A 20,195-nucleotide genomic window follows, 5' to 3' on the forward strand; every position below is an offset into this window, starting at 1 on the left:
GCCCCGGCCCGCCCGCCCGGTGCGGAGCTCGCCATGGCGGCCACCGACCTGGAACGCTTCTCGGTGAGGACCCGGCTGGGCCGCGGCGCTTCGCGGGGGAGGCGCGGGGCGCGGGCAGGGGGCCGCGCTGCAGCTGGTCGAGGGCTGCTAGCGGGCTGTCAGAGCCGAACGGCCGGGTCTCTACGCTCGGCAGGCTCCGAGATCTTCGGAGCGCATTCTCAGCCGCGCTAGCCTGGGGTCCCGGGGAGTCGTGTGGCAGCGCTTTACCGGGAGGATAGCCCGGGTCTCCCCTCTCGGGTGCAGGAGCGGCAGGCCCCCTTTCACTGAAAGGGTCAGAGACCTGCCTGGCCCCGGGCAGGTGCGAGTACAGACCAGGGCCCGGGGTACTGTGGACCCCATCCCCCAGTGTATTTTTGTCTGTACAGCTGGGGAGATTCCTAGCAGTGCAGGTGTTGTTGGATGGGCACGCACAACCGGTGAGGATGAAGCCCCGGGGCTTGAGAGAGCCCCTCCAGATGCCCCTCCAGATGGGCTCAGGGCATTTGCAGACTTGGGTCCTGAGGCCCCAGGGCCTACTTTTCGTTCTTCACTTTCCCCCAGGTCCTGACCCTGGGTGCGACTCCTGGCAGGTCTGGCCTCAGTGGTCGGGTCTGCGGCAGCCATTCCCTAAGAATGGAGCGATTTCAGATCCAGCCTCGTGGGCATTTGCTTGGGCCCCACTCGGGGTCTGCCTTCCGCAGGGATCTCACCGGGTCTAAGCCGGCCAGTATTCAACTTCCTAAAGGTTTTTAGAATTTACCCCAGGGGAGGGAAGTCTTTTTGGGGCTGTGTCTGCGAGTCCCCTAGAGTCTGGGGCTGGCTCTGGGTGTGTCTGGGAGGCTGGGCCGTGACAGTGAAGGAAGCTGTGTTTTCTTGCCAGCATGTGAGGCCCTGGTCCGGGAGGAGGGGAAGGGAGGGCTCAGAGCTGCTGAATATGAGACCTATAACGAATTGGTTCTGGGGCTAAATAAGGGAACTAGGACTTATGTAATTAATGCTATAAATACTGTCATCTGAATTTATATATGTAAATTTTCTCTTTAATCTGAAAATACATTTGTTGATCTACTTTGGAAATAGGCATAACTAAAGCTGGAGCTGTTAGCTTTATAATTTCTAGGCTCTGGTGTTTTATTGCTGGTGGGAAGCAGGGACTGAGTGTCAGTAAGCTTACATGAAGAACAGATTCAGAGGTTGGGCAAAATCAGAGATTCACCTCATCCCTGCTCTGTAAATTGGAATTTATGTACTGAGGAGGGCATCATCTGAAATCTAATTGACCAAGACACCTGGGAGTGTCTGCAGATCTGTGGCGGTGGGGAGATGCATTGTTTTCTGTGTCCATTTGGCCAGAAAGTTTCATCTGGGTCTTATCTGAGGCCAGAGGACACTCTTAACAGTTGGTCCTGTAGGTGAAAACAGTATATAGAATAAATAGAACCAGACAGCCTGGTATGAAACTGTGCCGTGGAGTCAGTTCCAACTCATAGCGACCCTGTACAGGGTTTCCGAGGCTGTAAATCTTTGCAGGAGCAGAAAGCCTCATCTTTCTCCCGCAGAACAGCTGGTAGTTTCGAACTGCTGACCTTGTGGTTCACAGCCTGATTCGTAACCACTAAGCTACCAGAGCTCCTTCGGTATATGAAACCTACCCTGCTGCTTATTGGCCATGTAACCTTGAGCAAGTTATTTAACTCCTCAGTTTTTATATCTGTAGAATGGGATAAAAATATCACTTCCCTCATTGGGCTATTGTGAGGGTTCAGTGAGCTAATGCAGGTAAGGTGTTCAGAGCAGTGCCTGGTACATGGTACATGACACCTTGTGTCAGTGGTAGATGGGGAGCCGAGCCCTCCCTGTAAGCGGGCATCAGAAAGTCGTGTTTGTTTTATTACACAGTACCCTCCCATGGGCTCTATCACTGGCATGCCCAGAAATTGCCTCAGACCCTAGAGGCCTGATTGCACTGTCAGGCTGTGGACTGGAGGGTCCCTTCTTGCCTGCTGCCCATATTTGTTCTTGGGCGGTTTCTGTGAGAACTTTGGCTGTTAGCTCCCTGGTGGGCTGAGACACAGAGTGGGGACTGACTCAGGGACTTTGGTTACTGTTCCAGGTTAATCTGGATGGATGGACGTCTTCCACGCCCTCCATGCTCTGGGCTGTCAGCCTACTGGGTGGACTTGGACAGGGTTGGATTTGGGTGGAGACCTTGGGTGGAGTTTGGCCTGAATTTAGGAGTCTGTACTCCATTCTCCCCTCCTGGCTTGTCATCTTGAGAATAATCATCTCTTCTTCTCTTGCCTTTACTTTATCTGTCTTTGATACAAAATACTTACAGTCATACTGATATTCTTCAAAGAGCTTGTGGAAGGTTAATTACTGTCTAAGGCATGTTTGGAGATATGTGTAGGTGTCTTGCCAGTCCCAGGGAATTTGGGGTCACTTGGTATGAAGTAGTGGCTGTGAGAATATGGCCTGGTGAGCCTGGGGCTCTTTTATACTGTCCCTCCTTCAGCTCAGACCAGTCCTAGAGGCCTGGGTTCGGTCCTGATCTGGACCTTAGATGCCCTTACAGAGTTATTTGAGTTCACTGTGTTCTCAATTTCCGTTTCTCTTTCTCATACCCTTCCTGGGGACCCAAACACACTACCAACTGGTCCATTCTCTTGTCCATATAGCATGGTGTATGCACCATTGGCCCAGTAGCTTTTGCATCCTGGCTTGGCCCTGCTCAAGCCTAGTTCAGCCTTGGAGTTAGGGATCAATGTCTGAGACAGCCCTCTGGGGACTTCCTGTTGTCTCTTGCTCTCCTTGGGAGCTAGACTTCTGTCTACTTTGTTCTGCCCTCCTTCTTTCTGGGGCTCTGACTCAGGCCCCATGCCCCTTATCCTCAGAAGCTATCTATCCCTTGTGTTTCTACTGTTAGAATTCCATGGGGCAGGGTTTGTTGAAGGGGCTGTGAGGGGGAGAGAGGAAAAGCGTGCAGCCCGGCAGCCTCACACCTGGCATTTCTCCCAGCCAAAGACACCCCCTTCGCCTATCTCCGTTTATCCCCAGTACCATCTGTCACTTCCGTTGTCACCCCTGTAATCTTGACACTTTCCCAAGAAGCTGGCTATGCACTCTGTCTCAGGAGCAAGACCTAGTGGGAAGGAATATAGAAGACAGCTTCTGACCCCTTGGGGTCAGGGTCTGCCTCAGCGTGAGACTTCCCTGTCGTGTAAAAATTGTCAGTAATCTCCTGGCTGAGGTGTTTGCAGAAGTGAGAGCAGTCAGGGACTATAAGTGGTGACCACCTATGAAGCCACAGCTTCCTGAGATCAGCTCGTGGCACTGTGCCATGCTCACTTTAGGAAGGTCTGCCTGGAACTCTGATTACCATGGACTAGGTCAGGGAGGCTGGTGGGAAGGCCTTGGGGCTTCAAGGGATCACATTGTAAGGGACTGACCAGGGTAGGAACTGAGGGTGGCAAGGAGAAAATGGATCCTAATGTCAACTAGAAGGGAGAAAGGGTAGAGGCACGGCCTGGCTTTGGTCACAGACTTTGGATGGCAAGGAAGGTGAGAGATGCTTTGTGCCCACTGTCATATTGATGCCAACAGAACATGGTCGGGTGAGAGTTCAGAATCTGGTCATTAGTCAGGATGGGTGGACCTGAGACTCAAACCCCAGCACCAGAATATTCCTTGGGGTGGCAGAGCGGTGGAGCCACTGCACCTGGAGCTCTGGGATGCCTAGGTGTAGGCACATGCTTGGAGCAGTAACTACATTCCACAGATGTCTCTGTGGCTTGGGTCCAGCCACTAGAGTTATCCAGCTGCAGGATAACAGAGTATAGGGACTGCCTCTGTGGGCCCCCAGCAGCCTCCCCTTCCTACCTCTGTACTGCCAGCTTGGGGCCCCAGGCACAGGCTCTGCCAGAAAACCAGACATGAAGCAATGCAGGCAGGAGCTAGACATATCTTCCTGGGGGAGGGTTGCCTCCCAAGATTGGATGCCTTGGTGTTAGAGCCAGGGCGCTCTTTGCTGATTTGCTCAGGATCCATCTGTATCCTCACAGCTCATGTAAGGAATCTTGGTTGGGAAGGGGCAGCAGCGGTCAGGGCGAGGGACATCCTGACTGTAGTTACAGCTGCCCTGGGGCTCTAGAGGCAAGTTAAGTTAGATACTCTTCTCAGAACGTATGGCTTCTAGTAGCTCTTGGCCCCTACCATAGAGGCCACATTGGAAGAATCAGGAGGAGGGAGTAAGGACTCTCTTGTCCTCACAACTGGCTAACTATTCTCTGAGGTGCTTCTTGGGCAGGGGCCACTAGAGGCCTGGGTTCAGAAGAGACTGTGGGCATGGACCTAGTCCTGGTGGCGTGGACCCTGGCTATGGGATCATGGTGCAACTTGCCATTCTGCTTGGTGAACCGAGAGAGTGATGGAGAAATATTACAGCACCTCCCCGAGCTGCCACCAGCTCCTCTTGGTGCATTTTTTTTTGTATGTTTGTTTCTTTCAATTCTACCCTGGGGTTGGAGGCAAGGCAGGTAGGAATGGATAGACGTCACCTTTGCTACTCAGACCCCCTTCCACATATGAAATAAAGGCTGCCTCTTTCCTCAGGAAGCCCACACCACTCTGGCTTTCACGGCTACAAGGCTGTAGTGGCTATTGCCATATGAGCATCCGGGGTTCTAGTACCTTCAAGGTCCTGAGCACCTTCTCCATCTGTTGTACCATGGGCTGGACATTCCCTTGTAGGCAGCACAAGAGAGCCCAAGAATGTGTCTGTGTCTTAGCTGCAGGGTGAGGGGTGGGGGCAGAGACCAGAAACTATGCTCTTGGCTTCCTAGAAACCTAATTTTGACATGAAAACCAAACCCATTTCCCTTGAGTCTATTCCGACTCTGAGCAGCCCTGTAAAGCAGAATGGAACTGCCCCATAAGGTTTCCAAGGTTGTCATCTTTAGAAAGATGGGGCAGTCTGCTTCGTCAGGGGTAGTTCTACTCTGCCCTGTAAGGTTGCTATGAGTGGGAATCGACTTGATTGCAATGGTTCAAACTGTCCACCTTTCGCTTAGCAGCCACCAGGGTTCCTTGTGAAGCAAACTATCCCAGGTTAGTACATGGCCGTCTGGCTGCCTGTGTGCAGACTGGGAGGAAAGTGGCTCAGATAGAAAGGAGGTGGAGTGGCCTCTGTGAGTGGTTCTGCTCCCAAATTTCCTTATCTTTTCAGGATGAGGTGAGGGATGACTGGCCTTGTGAGAGTGATTGGGGGCCTCCCTTCGAAGGCCCAGCTGTCATCTCCAATATGCCACTGTCTGCTACCATCGCTGTTTGTGTCTCCTCCCCCAGAACAGTTTTCCAGTTCCCAGGTGCCCTGGGGCATCCTGCCTCTATCTCCCCTCCTGGTCCAGTGTAGCAGCATCCTCACCCCCATCATCTCATACATATCCCTTTGGTTATTTCCCGTAACCTCTGACCTGGACTTAGAGGCTTGCTGTGGAATCCTGGGACCGGAGCCTAAGCCTTTCCTGGGAAAATTCCTAGGATTCTTTTCTGGGCTCAAGGACAGTTGTGCTTGTGACCATGGGTTCTGGCCAGAGGCCCCCACTCTGGCTATTTAAGGCTCATGCTGCTTGGAGTGGCTGCAGCCAGGGGTAGGGTGTTTGGTGCCAGAAACCTGGGTGGAGAAGATTTCTGATGGTACAGTGACTCCTCATCCATTGCTCAGCGACTTGATAGGGCCTCCCCTGTGCTGGGGGTCTCCTGGGGAGTGGGCTTGCCTGGCTGGCAGGGTGCATAGAGAGCACAGTGCTGGATGTGGGAGCAAAGTGAAGTCCATGGCATCATAGAACTTTATGATGGCTTTATGTGCTTTATGTCCAGGACTCAAGGTGCCAAATAAACTTTTATGGGGTACCACCATCCACCCCAGTAACCAGTTGAATTTGGGAGGTCTGATCTCAGGTGTCTTTATTCACACACAGCCTCCCTGGTTCCATTGGTTCAGACTTTCAGATTTCCAGTTCCTTCTGGATAAAAGCCTGGTTTTGTTTAGGAACAAGTCTTGAGACCCATTTGCTTCTTGGTAAAAGGGCAGCTCCTCTTGGCGGGCACTTAAGGCTGCTCCAGAGAGCTCTGACAGAATGTTTCCTGCTGGGCAAGAGGATGCCCTAGTTATTCACTGGGCTGCACCGCACCAGGCCCTTCTCACTTTGTACTGATGGCCAAACCATGGGGGAACACAGGCGGCCTGAGCAGCTATTATACTTGTTGTCTTTGATGTGCCAAAGAAGTGATGACACGGAAGGGGGCGGGGAGGGCTATCTCAGGAACCAAAAGCTTGTTACTGATTAGAGAGAGGGCCAGAGTGGCCCCATGGAGTTTCCCAGTGTGTGTGTGTGTGTGTGTGTGTGTAGATTTCTGAGCTGTCAACCTGCTCTCTGTCCTGAGACTTTGAGGACAGTTAGGTGTGGAAGGTACTAGAAATCTCTCCCCAGGGACTGAGTTAGGTTGTCCAGCCTGGAGGTTTCTCCCCGGCCCCAGTCTCCTGTGGGTCTCAGTGCCCTCGAGAACAGCGGCACATTGTCCTGCCCACTCACTCTCCTCTCCCACAAGACACTCAAGCTGTGGGCTGAGGCCAACCTGCAGACATGTTGTATTGGGCCTTCATGATAGTCTAAATTTGTATTGCTTGCCAAAATTAAAATTTAGGGGACTTCACTTAAAATTCTAGGTTTTCTTGCAAAATTGGGAGACCTGGCAGCACGAGGCTGCCTTAAAGTTGACTGGAGTTATGAGACCATCACCACTGTGGTCCCCACCTCTCCATGGCAGACCACCACACTGGGCCGAGTCAGGAACCGCCTTTCATCCAGCAGGCAGCAGAGCAGTCTGTGCTTTACCATCATGCTGCCTCCATTCAGATCCCGGCTTCCCACTCCTGAGTGGTGTGGTCTTGGGCAAATTGCTTAATTTGTTGGTGCCTCGGTTGTCTCATTTGTATAGTGGGGTGGAGCTAATGGTAGCCTGGTGGGTAGATTAAATGAGAAGCACAAAATAAGCACTCAGTACATGTTTGCTATCAGCATGGTCACTGTCCTGCACTCCTTTCCACGCTTGCATTACCTGCCTGCCTTCTGTGGGCATTTGAGTTTAAACAGAATCAGGCCAAGTTCTTGTGGGTAAGGGTCCGGTGCCTCCATGTTTTCATTTTCGGCCTCCTCTTGGTGCTTGACACCCATCAGAAGCTCAGTGAGGGTATGTAGAATGGCTGGAGAAGTTGGAAACACTGGACGAGTAAGGGAGGCAGTTGTTTGGGGAAAGGGCTTGCCCTATCCTCAAATCCTTCCCTGGTGAATTCCCTAACTTCAGTGTACTTGCCTGGTAGCATTGTGCTCAGTTGCTAACCAGAATGTCGACATTTCAAATCCACCATCTGCTCCACAGGAGAAAAATGTGGCAGTCAGCTTCTATAAAGATTTACAACCATGGAAACCCTATGGCTCACATCTACTCTGTCCTATAGGGTCGCATTCAGAGTTGGAGTTGACTCAAAAGCAATGGGTTTGCTTTGGGGTTTCTGTGTACCTCAGTTTTCTCACCTTTAAAATGGGAATAACATGATGTCTGTCATACAGAGTGAGGAAAGGACTCAGTGAGAGACCAGGTGCAGATCACTGTGCCTACTTGGTCCCCAGTGAGATGGTGATGTCATCATTTTGTCACCCATTCCCTCCTCTTGGTTGCAAACACAAAGTCGAGTTATTATCACTCTCCCCTTCCCTCCTCACTCACCTTGCTTTTTGTGTTCCTCTGAATTCAGAGAGTTTCACTCTGGAGAGTGAAGCAGTAAAGATGCAAGTAATATGTTACCCGTCCAACTAGCTAAGTGATAGCAGGCTATATGGCCAGAGGAGGAGCCCTGGTGGCGCCGTGGGAAGAGCACTGGGCTGTTAGCTGAAACCAGCCGCTCCACAGGAGAAAGACGAAGCAGTCTGCTCCGGTAAAGATTTACAATCTGAGAAAACCTACGTTCTACTCTGCCTATAGAACCGCTGTCTGTCGGGATCTACTCAGTGGCAGTGAGTCTGGGGTTTTGGTATGGCTAGAGGAGGACTTCTGGTGGTGCAATGATTAAAGCACACCTGGCTCCTAATCCAAAGGTTGCTGGTTTGAGGCCACCAGCCACTCTGAGGGAGAAAGATGTGGCCATCTGCTTCTATAATGCTTTATAGCCTTGGAAACCCTATGGGGGCAGTTCAACTCTTCTATAAGACTCCTAGTGTGGAACTTTAAGATGAACTGCTAATCGGACTGCTAACCTTAAAGTCAGTGGTTCAAATCTACCACTCCTTGGAAACCTTATACAGAGTCAGTCACTGAGTCGGAACCAACTCGATGGCACTTAACAACAACAACATAGGGTCACTGTGAGTCAGAATCCACTCAATAACAGGGGGTTTGTTTTGGTTTGGTAAAACCAAAATCCAAACCAATTGCTGTTGAGTTAATTCCAACAAATGGTAATCCCACATCCTGCGTCGGATCTTTTATAGCAAAAGGGAAAGTCCCAGTAGTAGGGCAGATGCCAGCTCTCCGTGTGATTTTCTCGGCTCTGCCAGCCTTAGTGAGTGGGCTTCAGCCTCGGAATGTTGGTCACAAAGTGATTGCAAAGGCCCAACCTGGGTCACTGAACCAGTCGTGAGATCATGCTGAGAGGCTCAGGACTATTAGAACTCACCCCTAGAGTTGGAGCTGGGGTTTTACTGACCCATTGCAGGCTGATGACCAGTGGGAGACTTGGGACCCATTTCTGAGTTAAGTGGTGGTAGGTGAGCAGTGGAGGGGATGCTTCTGTGTCTGCTGGCTTTTTCTAGACTGTGACCCCAGCGAGTTAGCAGAGATTCTGGAGGCAGACACCTTAGATCACATGCTGTTAGTATGTGTGATCAGCAGGTTGGCATTAATGGATGAATTGGTCCACAGTGAAGCTGGGGCAGTCAGATTGGCCTTCCTGAGAGTCTCCATCCAGGCTAGTGGCCACTCTGCTGTATGTGTGTGTGTGTGTGCTTGAGTGTGTGCATGTCCACAGGTGTGGATGCCAAGGATAGGCACTCCACTGGCTCCTGGGCCTCCTGTGTGGTCATCGCCCCAGGTCTGGAGCCCTGGAATGACAGTGCTTGCAGCCTGGCTAACAGCTTAGGGATGAAGACCTCCCGATACTCCACACACTTCCTCAGGCTGTGTGAGTGAAGGACTAAGGATAGATGGCCTTCTATGAGACCCCTGAGTGCTGCTCTTAACCCCAGGAGCCTGGATCTGTAAGAAAGTAGAGAAAGCTCAGGAATAGGGTGACTTCTGTTTCTCTCCTAAGAACTTTGCAGTGGTGTGTGTGTGTGTGTTTGTGTGTGCGTTCCAGACACAGCTGACTTGGTGAGTTTGGGCGGCAGATTATAGGATGTTGGATTGTATCCTGATTGTGTCACCCTTGGAAGAAGAGGATGGATCAACACATAGCCTTCTTTGCAAGCACATCATGCCTTCAATATGGGAGGTTTTCAGTCTTGCCTGAAAATAAAAAAGCTCTAGACTGACTGTTCTGTCCTTCACTTGCTCCTCAAGCTGCCATGAGCAGGTGGAACAGAAACCAAATAATGAAGCTCTATGTAAGATGGGGGGGGGGCACCCCTGGGTGTTGATGCTGTAGCAATTGCAAATGGCGTTCAATATAAATGGTGGAGTTATTGAGCATGTTGGTTTCAGTGTTGAGAGGGTGGGAAGACTAGAAAGCCTGATCCCCCTCCCCCCTCCCCTCGGCAACCTGCAGCCAACTTCGAGAAGCTTATGGAATAGTTAGAGAACCAAGATGCATAAAAAGAAGATAAGTCATATGCAAGGCAATGGGATCATTGCCAAGTGAAGAGTAGGGAATGTCTGTACTTGGAGATCCAGGTTCGAGCAGGTGCCAGAGTAGAGCAAAGCCAGGAGCTCAGGAAAGGGCCAAGTTTGAAAAGTAGACTGGAGTTAACTAGCTGGGCTGGAGCTGAGCCTTCAAGAGGCCCCAGACTGTGAGCACCTGGAATGCCAAGCTAAGGGCTTTGGACCTGGCCCAGCACATACTATGGTTCATGTACTCTTTCTGATGTAGGCAACAGTGAAAGAAAGCTGTTTTGGGGGTCTCTTTGTCCAGTTATGTTTGCAGCCTGAGGGGACCTAGGTTTGAGTGAGGAGGTTGTGACTGGATCCCCTAGGGATAGGGGATAGGGAGAAAACATCGGCTATAAGAACAGAGGCTCCTCGGAGACCCATTGGAGAGAAGAACAGATATAGGAGTATCCTCAACTTGTTTGAGGGGCTGATACAACTGCCCAGAGAGGCCATGTGAGGCTACCAACACACACATCTGAGTGTCAGCAGTGTCTGAGCCTGGGGTAGGGGAGATGGCATTAAATAATGAAGAAGAAAAGGTTGCATTTGAGTGCCAGGGAACTCTGGTTGGGAGGAATGAGTGGCCAAAGGGATTTAGAGCAAGGCAGCAGATTTCAGCCATCAAGAAGTCAGGTGCTGAAGAGATCCCTCTGCAGGGAGGGTAGAGAACCCCTGGCCTGCAGCATGCTCCTCAGCTCCTCTCTGACCACTGTGCCTACAGCTCCATTTCCAGAAGCGGTTACTACTGTCCCAACCAGTAGCATCTGGAGCTGTCTTTCATTGGGCGTATTCCTTGTTTCTGCAGCTGTGGTCAGTATGGGCAGGGTGAAGCTTCAAATCTACTGGCCTTTCTGCAATTATGCATCTTAGCAGACAGCCAGGGAAGAGGGCCCCATGAATGGAGGAGGCGTGCTTCTGCCCCGCATGAAGGGGAAGGCTAAGCCTGGGAACCTTCCCTCAGAGAGCAGTGGTCCCCCCGCCCTATTCCCAGGGAAGCTGTCCACCCAAACTGGAGTCTGGCCTTGACCCTCTCTTGGGTTCTTTTTCTAGTGCTGTGAGCCAACTCCAGTGACCCCAGCTCACTTGGGACCTGTTATTTGCTGCTCCACATTCTCATCAGGACCCTTTGTCTAAACAACCAGAGCTAGAGCAGGGGGTCAGAGTGTGCGTGTGCTACAGGGGTGGGCTGAGGGGGTCCCTGGAGAATACAACTGAGGTAGGGATGGGGAGGAGGCCCCAGAGCCATGATCCCCTCAGAGTCCATTCCTGAGACCCAGTGCTAAGCTGTCCTTCAGCTAGCCCATGTTCCACGCCTGGGTGTGTGGCAGGCAGGGGGTCCTGGAGGCCCCAATGGAGTAGAGTGTGTGTGTGTGGGGTCTCCAGACCTGCCTTTGCTTGAGTCCTAGGGAGGATGGGGAGAGCAGTGCCATGTCACTCTCAGAGCTGGCACAACCACACACACACTCTAGTCCTGGTGGCCTGGAGTCTTTACTTTGTTGTTGTTGTTGTTGTTATGTGCTGTGGAGTCGATTCCGACTCATAGTGACCCTGTACAGGGTTTCCGAGGCTGTAAATCTTTACGGGAGCAGAAAGCCTCATCTTTCTCCCGCGGAGCAGCTGGTAGTTTCGAACCGCTGACCTTGCAGTTCGCAGCCCGATTCATAACCACTATGCTACCAGAGCTCCTTTACTTAGGAGTCAGGATTTGTCAGGGGCCTCTCTCTTCCTGGGCAGGAGGCATGGTGAGGCTGAGGGGAAGCTGTGTCAGGGGCTGTGCCCCATACATCCCTGGCCAGCTGAGGTACAGCTGAGCCCTGGGGGAATGGGCCTCCATCAAGGGCCTTCAAATTCTAGGACCTTGAAGTCTGTCCACCTTCCTCTATGGAAACTTGGTCTGAGGCATTGGAGATCTGATGCGTTCACAGGTGTGTCCTAAGATTTGTTCAGAATACAGGTAAGAGGGAGTGAGGCAGGTGAGCGTCTCTTCTCCAGTGGACTTACTGTATCTCTCTCTTATAGAATGCAGAGCCAGAATCCCGGAATCTTTCCCTGGGGGGCCATGTGGGCTTCGACAGCCTCCCTGACCAGCTGGTCAGCAAGTCGGTCACTCAGGGCTTCAGTTTCAACATCCTCTGTGTGGGTAAGTGTCAAGGAGCCAATGAGAAACCTTAGGCAAAAGACCATGAGAACTTTCCAGAATATGGAGGGGACATGGGGGTGGGGCTGCTGTCCTTGCCCTCCTGTCAAGCTGAAGGACACTTCCTAGACAGAGTGAACCCTTGAGGCATCAGGGTGAGGGTCAAGGACAGAGTTAGAGCCAGAATCTGACTCACAGGTATTGTATGGTTTAAACAGGGCTAGGTTTCTGGTGTGGCACTGTAGGATAAGCATTAGACTGTGAACCACAAGGTTGGCGGTTCAAACCCACCAGCTGCTGCTTGGAAACCCTGTACAGAGTTGCTATGGGTTGGAACTGACTCCATGGCACTTGCCAACAACAGGAGGCATGTGACAGTATTTTGTTAAATGGGTGCTTATCAGAGAAATTTAGATTCATTTTTTCATTCATTTATTTGTTTAAAAACATTTACTTCTTCCTACTCTGTGTCGTGAGTGCGGTGGCACCATAGGAGAAGCATTAGACTGCAAACCACGAGGTCAGTGGTTTGACCCCACCAAGACTTCACATGAGGCTTTCTGCTCCCACAAAGATTTACAGCCTTGGAAACCCTATATAGGGTGGCCGTGAGTTGGAATCAACTCGACAGCACTTAACAACAACACTGTGCATCAAGGAGTCCTTGGGTGGCTCAAATGGTTTAAGTGCTCAGCTACGAACTGAAAGTTGGCTGTTTGAATTCACCCAGAGGTACCTCAGAATAAAGGCCTGGCAATCTCCTTCCAAAACATCACAGCCATTGAAAACCCTATGGAGCACAGTTCTACTCTGACACATATGGGTTTGCCAGGAGTCAGAAAGGACTCAACTGCAGCTGTTGTGTTTTGAAGTTGTGTGTCAAAACCACTCTGGTATGCTGGACTCTGCTCCTTCAAGAGTGTGTATGCGCCAGCTCATCACAAGAACATTTATAAGGGCTGCTGCTGACATCTGAACAAATGAAGCCCCTATCAGTGCTTCTGCCAGGCTCTGGAGGCCCTCAGGGAGCAACCTCTATTGACCCCTTCCTCCCTTTAAAGCTACATGGGCTGGGGCCACCCAAGGAGGTGGGCTGAGCCCATGACGATCCTGGGCCCAGGAGAGGTGAAGTGCAGGCAGGCTATCTGGTAGGTGGCTGGGTACCATTGAGGCTAGTGGTCTAGATATAGCCTGGCTAGCCTAGTTCTGCTTTTTCTCCTCCCAAAGGAAACAGCTCACCCATCCCATAGGCCATGTCTGTGTCCAGGCCCTACCACCCTGTGCCTCTTTCTTTCCCACACAATTCTTGAGAGCACCTGTGAAAAGCATGGCTCCTGGGCATGGGGAAAGCATGTGATGGAATGGGAGGCCTGCCCATCTCTCTGGAAGGGAGGCTGAGGGAGCCTATGCACCAGCCAGGGACCACCCAGGCTCCAGCCTCTGCTCTCCTCCTGCTCCCCAGGAGAGACCGGCATTGGCAAGTCCACATTGATGAACACACTCTTCAACACGACCTTCGAGACTGAGGAAGCCAGTCACCACGAGAAGTGTGTGCGCCTACGGCCGCAGACCTACGACCTCCAGGAGAGCAATGTGCAGCTCAAGCTGACCATCGTGGATGCTGTGGGCTTCGGGGACCAGATCAATAAAGATGAGAGGCAAGAGGCGGGAAGGGCAGCTCCACCCAGAAAAATCTCATCCCTGTCCCACCCACGTTAGTAGTGATTCCACAGCTGCTTGAGAGCTCCTCACTCCATGCTGCCCACTTATGAATAACTGAGCCCCCACACTCCCATGAGAATAGCTGAGACCCTTTGGCCGCTACTCCTTGGGAATGGGGATTGGGAGAAGGGGTCAGTTACTGGTACCCAGATGGGGATCCCTAGACACAAGGCTGGAGGGCAGTCTGGCCTGACGCTGGAGGATCTCCTGCCCTCCGCATCATGCGCCTGACCCAGCTGACCGCCTCCTAGGTGATAGATCTCTCTGTAGTTACAGGCCCATCGTTGACTACATTGACGCGCAGTTTGAAAACTATCTGCAAGAGGAGCTGAAGATCCGCCGCTCCCTCTTCGACTACCACGACACGAGGATTCACGTTTGCCTCTACTTCATCACGCCCACAGGACACTCCCTCAAGTCCCTGGACCTGGTGACCATGAAGAAACTGGACAGCAAAGTATGTGGGCCACACCCTGTTCCATGGGCTCCATGGTCCTCCAGTGGGGTGGGATCAGTGCTGTGGCTGTTTCCTGTGGCCTCAGGGGCTTGGAGACAATCCCCAGCTTGGCCATCCCGATTTTCTCTTACATTTGTTCCTGCTGTTCCAGTGGGCCCCCACTGCTCTGGGGTCTTTCTTCATAGCCCTGGTGCTCTCCAGAGTGCCCCATCCCTCCTCAGCTTCATCTCTGCTCTTTCTTTCTCAACTCATACTTCTTTTGCTTTCTCCACTTTCCCCTCCTCCCTGCTGTGGATTTCTCTTGGGTTTGTCTGAGTCCCTTAGGAAAAGGGGAGATAAGCCACAGAACTGGACTGCAGATGAGGAGTGGGTGTGGTAAGGCAGGGAAGAAACGCAACTTTGTGGGGAAAACAGGAAGGGTTGGAGTTGTGGAGAGTGCATGAGCCCACATCGCCTGTTGGTTCTCATGTGACTGCTGTCCCCACTTCAGGAGTTCATTTTATTGTGAAAAATGGAATAGCCACAAAGATTTTGAGGTCTTCCTGTGGCCACTGTTAATAAAGTGGTCTCTGCTGCTTAGTGGAAAGCTGAGCCTCCCTACTTCTGTCAGGCCCCTGGCTGCTTGGTATACCCAAAGGGACTCAGTTTGGGGCTAGACAGTAGTCTAGGGGAATCCAGGGCTTTAGGAAGTACTGCAGCTGATGATTGTTAGAACTCATCAACATGGCCACAGATGGCTGGCTTAGGGCTGGAGCTTCTCAGGGAAGTAGTTTCAGCTTTCTGGCTTCCTCTACTTCTGCCAAGGATGTGCCAGAGAGGACTGGCCACAGTCAGAACACAGCCTTTGCTCCAAATCCCTAACTAACCTGCTGCCTTTGCGTCACTCTCCTGGCAGGTGAACATCATTCCCATCATCGCCAAGGCTGACACTATCTCCAAGAGTGAGCTTCACAAGTTCAAGATCAAGATCATGGGCGAGTTAGTCAGCAACGGAGTCCAGATCTACCAGTTTCCCACTGATGACGAGGCTGTTGCGGAGATAAATGCAGTCATGAATGTGAGTGTTGGGCAAGAGCCTTAGGGCTCCGATGCCAGAGGATTGAGGGCCGGTCCAGAGCTCAGACACAGCCCAAGAGCCTCTTTTCCCCATGATTCCAGCCTTAGCTTCTCTCAAAAAGATATTGGGCATCTAGGAGCTGACCAGTATGTATCTTGTGGCCAGGGATGGGAGGAATAGGGTCTTAGGCCTGCATTGAAGCTTCCCAAGGTTTGAGTTGCATAAGATCTGGACTCAGGCGGGAACCTGAAACTGTAGGAGTGAGCCGGCATGCTGCCAGAGTATGGGAACTGGGAAGGGAGCCAGGCCCACAGGTCTTTTGAGGGAATTTTTCATGGTCCCTGGGGAGCTCACGGAAAGCCAAGAGAGCAGGGAACACTTAGCCCACTCCCCTACTTGGGACACCTCTGCAAAAGAAAGCCCGGAAGTAATCTCTTCTTCGGGGCCTTTGTTCAGTTCTAGGCAGCCCCAGGTCAGCCCCTTCCTGCACCTGGGGACAGTGATGGGAGTCTGTCCATTAGCCTGTGTGTCAGCGTAGTGCTCACGAATTCTTGGGCCCCTTTTCAGGCACATCTGCCCTTTGCTGTCGTGGGTAGCACCGAGGAAGTGAAGGTGGGGAATAAGCTGGTCCGAGCACGGCAGTACCCTTGGGGAATAGTCCAGGGTGAGTGTGGCCATGTAAGCACATCCCCAGCTGGGGGCCCTGAGCTTAGTCCCCTGGCCTGCCTTGCCCCCCTCCTCTGCAAGCCTGCCTCCAGCACCAAGTCCTGGGTCGTCCGCCCTTCCCGTGTGCTTGCCCTGCCTCTGTGGAGTCTGCCTGTAGTTCCCGTCTCCCTGTGCTCATCTATGTGTCTGCCTGATGCCCCACGTGCCCTCTGTTCTCAGTGGAGAACGAGAATCACTGTGACTTCGTGAAGCTCCGGGAGATGCTGATCCGGGTGAACATGGAAGACCTCCGTGAGCAGACCCACAGTAGGCACTACGAGCTCTACCGGCGCTGCAAACTGGAGGAGATGGGCTTCCAAGACAGCGATGGTGACAGCCAGCCTTTCAGGTGATCACTTCCAAGGCCACTCTGGCACCATTTTCCAGGGTGTGGTGAGCAGAAGAGGCTGCTAATAGCCCAGCATCCTCCCATCCTCAGGCCCCTTGTACTTCTTCTTCCCTGGATCTACCCCTGCCCCTTCCCTCCATCACCCCGCCCTTGGCCTCTCTTCCCTGGGTTCCCACAGCCTACAGGAGACCTACGAAGCCAAGAGAAAGGAGTTCCTGAATGAGCTGCAGAGGAAGGAGGAAGAGATGAGGCAGATGTTCGTCAACAAAGTGAAGGAGACAGAGCTGGAGTTGAAGGAGAAGGAAAGGGAGGTGTGTGCAGGGCCTGGGGTGGTGGTGAGGAGACAAAAGGGGGCCCAGGTGAGGGAGGGCAGGACCTGCCTGGGAGGTGGAGGGTTATCCTCCCTACCCACACCAAAGTCTGGGCTCTTCCACCTTCCACTCCCAGCTCCATGAGAAGTTTGAGCACCTAAAGCGGCTCCACCAGGAGGAGAAACGCAAGGTGGAGGAGAAGCGAAGAGAGCTGGAAGAGGAGACCAATGCCTTTAACCGCAGGAAGGTGGCTGTGGAGGCTCTGCAGTCACAGGCCTTTCACGCCACTTCGCAGCAACCTCTGAGGAAGGACAAAGACAAGAAGAAGTAGGTTCTGGGCTCCCTCCCCTGCGCCTGCTCTTTCTTCCTTTCTCTCTCTTTCTCTCTCTCACTTGTTTGCTCTCTCATTTTCACTTAGCCTTCCCACCTCTTTTCTTGCTCACCTTTCTTTTTCTCCCACTAATGATCTTGAAGTCTAGGACCTCTCCCTCTTATGTTCACATCCTCCCTTGCACACGTGGCCTTGCTCATTCTCTCCCTCTTGCTCTCTCCTCCTATCTCATTGGTTTTCCTGCAGTCCCCACTGTGTGGTGACGGCTGGGCCTCACAGGCAGGGAGAGGGACAGGCCTTTCCAGTGAGACTCCACATGCTCCTGTGGTTTCCGCTTGGACAGCTGTGCTTCTCACCCCTGTGGCCTCTGAGGCAGGGGGTGTGGGCTGCCGCAGACTGGCTGCAGGTGGTGATTGAGGACAGCGGAGACTTGAGCCCAGCCAGTGCTGACCCCTTGGACTATGAAGGGCACTTGGGGGCTACTTAGAAGGGTACTTGGGGGCTGAAGGAAAGACAAAAAGCTCTCTGCAGGGGCTCTGTGGGTCCTGCTAGGGAAGGAGCTGCCCCTTAAGTTGTTACTTTGGAGAGTGGTCTTGGCGGATAACAAGGAGGCTTTTCCTGACCTCAAACAAAGAATGTAGTCAACTTGTTGACCAGGTGGGGGCAGACCTGAGTCACTTCTCCTTGGCATTTTTAATGGCTGGTTTCCACACACTTAGATGCTCTGGCTCCCTGGGTTCTCCCTTTCCCATCTGTTTCCTTTGATGTCCAACACATCACACTGTGGGGCTCTTGTCCGCCCCTGTCCTTGCCCCTGGTCTCTACCAAATGCCTTCCTTCTCTTGCTAACCCACAAATTAAGCAAGTGTTCTTATCCTGGCCTTACTCTTGGGCTCCATGGAATTCCAGTTCTTCCTGGAATGTTTGGGGATGTTGACGCTCAGGCCCTTCTGTGCATGGTGGCAGTGGAGCCTAGCGGTTCAGGTCATGTGTGCTAGCTGTGGCTTCTGGAATCAGCTGCCCTGCCCTCCACAGATGTATCCTCTATCACACACATCTCATCACATACAAAGACTCAGGCACACACCTAATCCTCAGCACTCATGTGCACAGAGGCACAGACACATACTAAAGAAGCTTAAAGGACATGGTCCTGAAGGACGTCTGGGGTGGAATTGGACATTTAGGGTTTGGATGCAAATTCTCATCCCTCTGCTTTTTGGGACAGACCCTTCTCCTTTCTATAGTTTCTTCTACCTGCTGCTGCCCCTGGGCTCTGAACCACCTGCTGGCATGGCTGGGACAGATGTGCTCAGGGAGCCCCACGTTGCTCTCAGCCTTGTGAATTTACCGTATATGCTTTGCATTTGCTGCCAGCCCTACTCACACACCCTGCTCTTGGCATGGTGAATATGGGTGGGGGCTTACTCTGTGAGTTGAGACCTGTGTGGCTTTCAAGTTGGTGGCTCACAAGTCCGGCTTCTCCTAGAGGGAGGGGTGTCTGTGACCCCAAACAACCTTACCCTGTGTTCCCTGCCAGCATGGCTCAGGTCATCTGGTCAGAGAACATTTGGTCAGAGTTCTCTAGGAAATAAACTGTGGAGAAGCCACTCAGAAACCAGAGACAGGAACCTAAGGCAAGGGCAGGGTCTAGGGACCAGCAAGGGTGGGGGGCCAGCTGTCACAGTGGCTTCAAAGTGGCTCTACCGGGCCACAGGCACACCTCTCAGGGTTGGGAGGCTTTGTAACTGGCGTCTGGTCTCCCTGCTTTTCCTATGTAGCCTTAGCTCCTAGGTATGTTTCCCAGGCTGGGGCTTAGAATCCATGTCTTTTTCTGTTTGCTGGACATGGCAGAAAGCTTCAGTCAGTTTGGCCTCTAATTAGAGAGGCCAGTTTTCCAGGCTGGCTTTGCAGAGTCTAAGACTGGACTAGGTGGGGTGTCTGGGGGGTACCCCTTCCTCCTGCCCTGGTCAGGACGTGGGCAGTGCATTTCATGACCTTGAGTTGAATGGCTTTAATAGGTTGTACTTACTCTTCAAATTTTAATCCATTTTTGCAAAATTACTTCCCAACCAGATCTTGACCCTCAGCCTGGGACGCCACAAACTGAAGCGAGTTCTCTGGTTTGCTCGTCACAAATGCCAAACTGACTGCCCTTCCCCAGTGTCCACCTTGCTGTCTTTTGCTTCTGTTTGATTTGGTCTGCGTACCTTTTAATGTGTCTGTTTTTTGTTTGTTTGTTTGTTTGTTTGATTTTTATTTTTCAGTTAACGCACGTACAGACTTACATGTCAAGAGCGGACTTTAGACTTTCATGTGTTAAGTTGCTTGAATTACACCTTGTGACCCTTCACCCATAACGTGGTGTGAAGATGGAATGGGAGCCGGTACAGACTCCAGTGTTTACAGCCTTGCTTTATCCCACCCACGCCCCCAGCCCCAGGCTGCCTGCCCCTGGCCTGGTGGGTCCCCTATCTATGCAAACACGTAAAAGCCATGAATGCTGGAATCCCAAACTGACGAGGTTTATTTTTTTCAGAGCCAGTGGCTGGTCTTCCATTTACAGTGTCACTATTCCTTGACGGAACAGTCATATGTCGCTCTAGCGAAGGCCCGGCCGGCGATGCCTGGTCTAATTGCTCAGCGTCAAGATGGCGACTCACGGGGTGCCTAGGCGCAGCCACGTGGTCTGGTATACATGCTGCACAACTCACCCAATTGCTCCTTGTTTTAATTTTTCCTAACTTAGAACTTCATTTCAATAATAACTTCTAAAACACTCCTAAATTTTTATTTTGGCTCTAGCATAAAGACGGATAATACCCTCACCCATTATTTTCATAAATAACACAGGTACCCTGATTTTTTAAAAACTAAGAATTTATCTAAACCTTTCTTGTGTATACAATACCCCTACCAATCAGGAGAGGTGGGTAATAATAAACTTCCTGTAATGACAGTGTTTGGAATTTCTTTATGGATGGAAGTGGACCAAGAGCAAGACTGTGCCCAGTGTTTTCACTGTGAATGTAAATGGAACAGCAGCCCAAAGCCATTGTCTGTGTGGGCCTGAAGTACTTCCTATAAACACAGACCAAATGCCCTGACTGTGTGTTAAGTGTTTGATTCCAATTACCACCCCAAACCAACTCCGCATATGGCACAT

At 51.9% G+C, this 20,195-nt stretch overlaps 1 protein-coding gene across 1 annotated transcript; it reads left to right on the top strand.

Moving 5' to 3' along the window:
- Positions 1-6: 6 nt before the first annotated feature.
- SEPT8 (septin 8) lies at positions 7-19,988 on the top strand. Its single transcript, XM_006872918.1, has 10 exons — positions 7-63; positions 11,980-12,100; positions 13,560-13,755; positions 14,096-14,276; positions 15,172-15,333; positions 15,901-15,997; positions 16,219-16,387; positions 16,566-16,698; positions 16,835-17,025; positions 19,297-19,988. The coding sequence occupies exons 1-10, from the start codon at positions 34-36 to the stop codon at positions 19,298-19,300; spliced, it is 1,284 nt and encodes a 427-aa protein (XP_006872980.1). The 5' UTR covers positions 7-33; the 3' UTR covers positions 19,301-19,988.
- The last annotated feature ends 207 nt before the right edge of the window (positions 19,989-20,195 follow it).

The sequence above is a fragment of the Chrysochloris asiatica genome, unplaced genomic scaffold, assembly GCF_000296735.1.
Source record: "Chrysochloris asiatica unplaced genomic scaffold, ChrAsi1.0 scaffold00215, whole genome shotgun sequence".
Taxonomy (NCBI): domain Eukaryota; kingdom Metazoa; phylum Chordata; class Mammalia; order Afrosoricida; family Chrysochloridae; genus Chrysochloris; species Chrysochloris asiatica.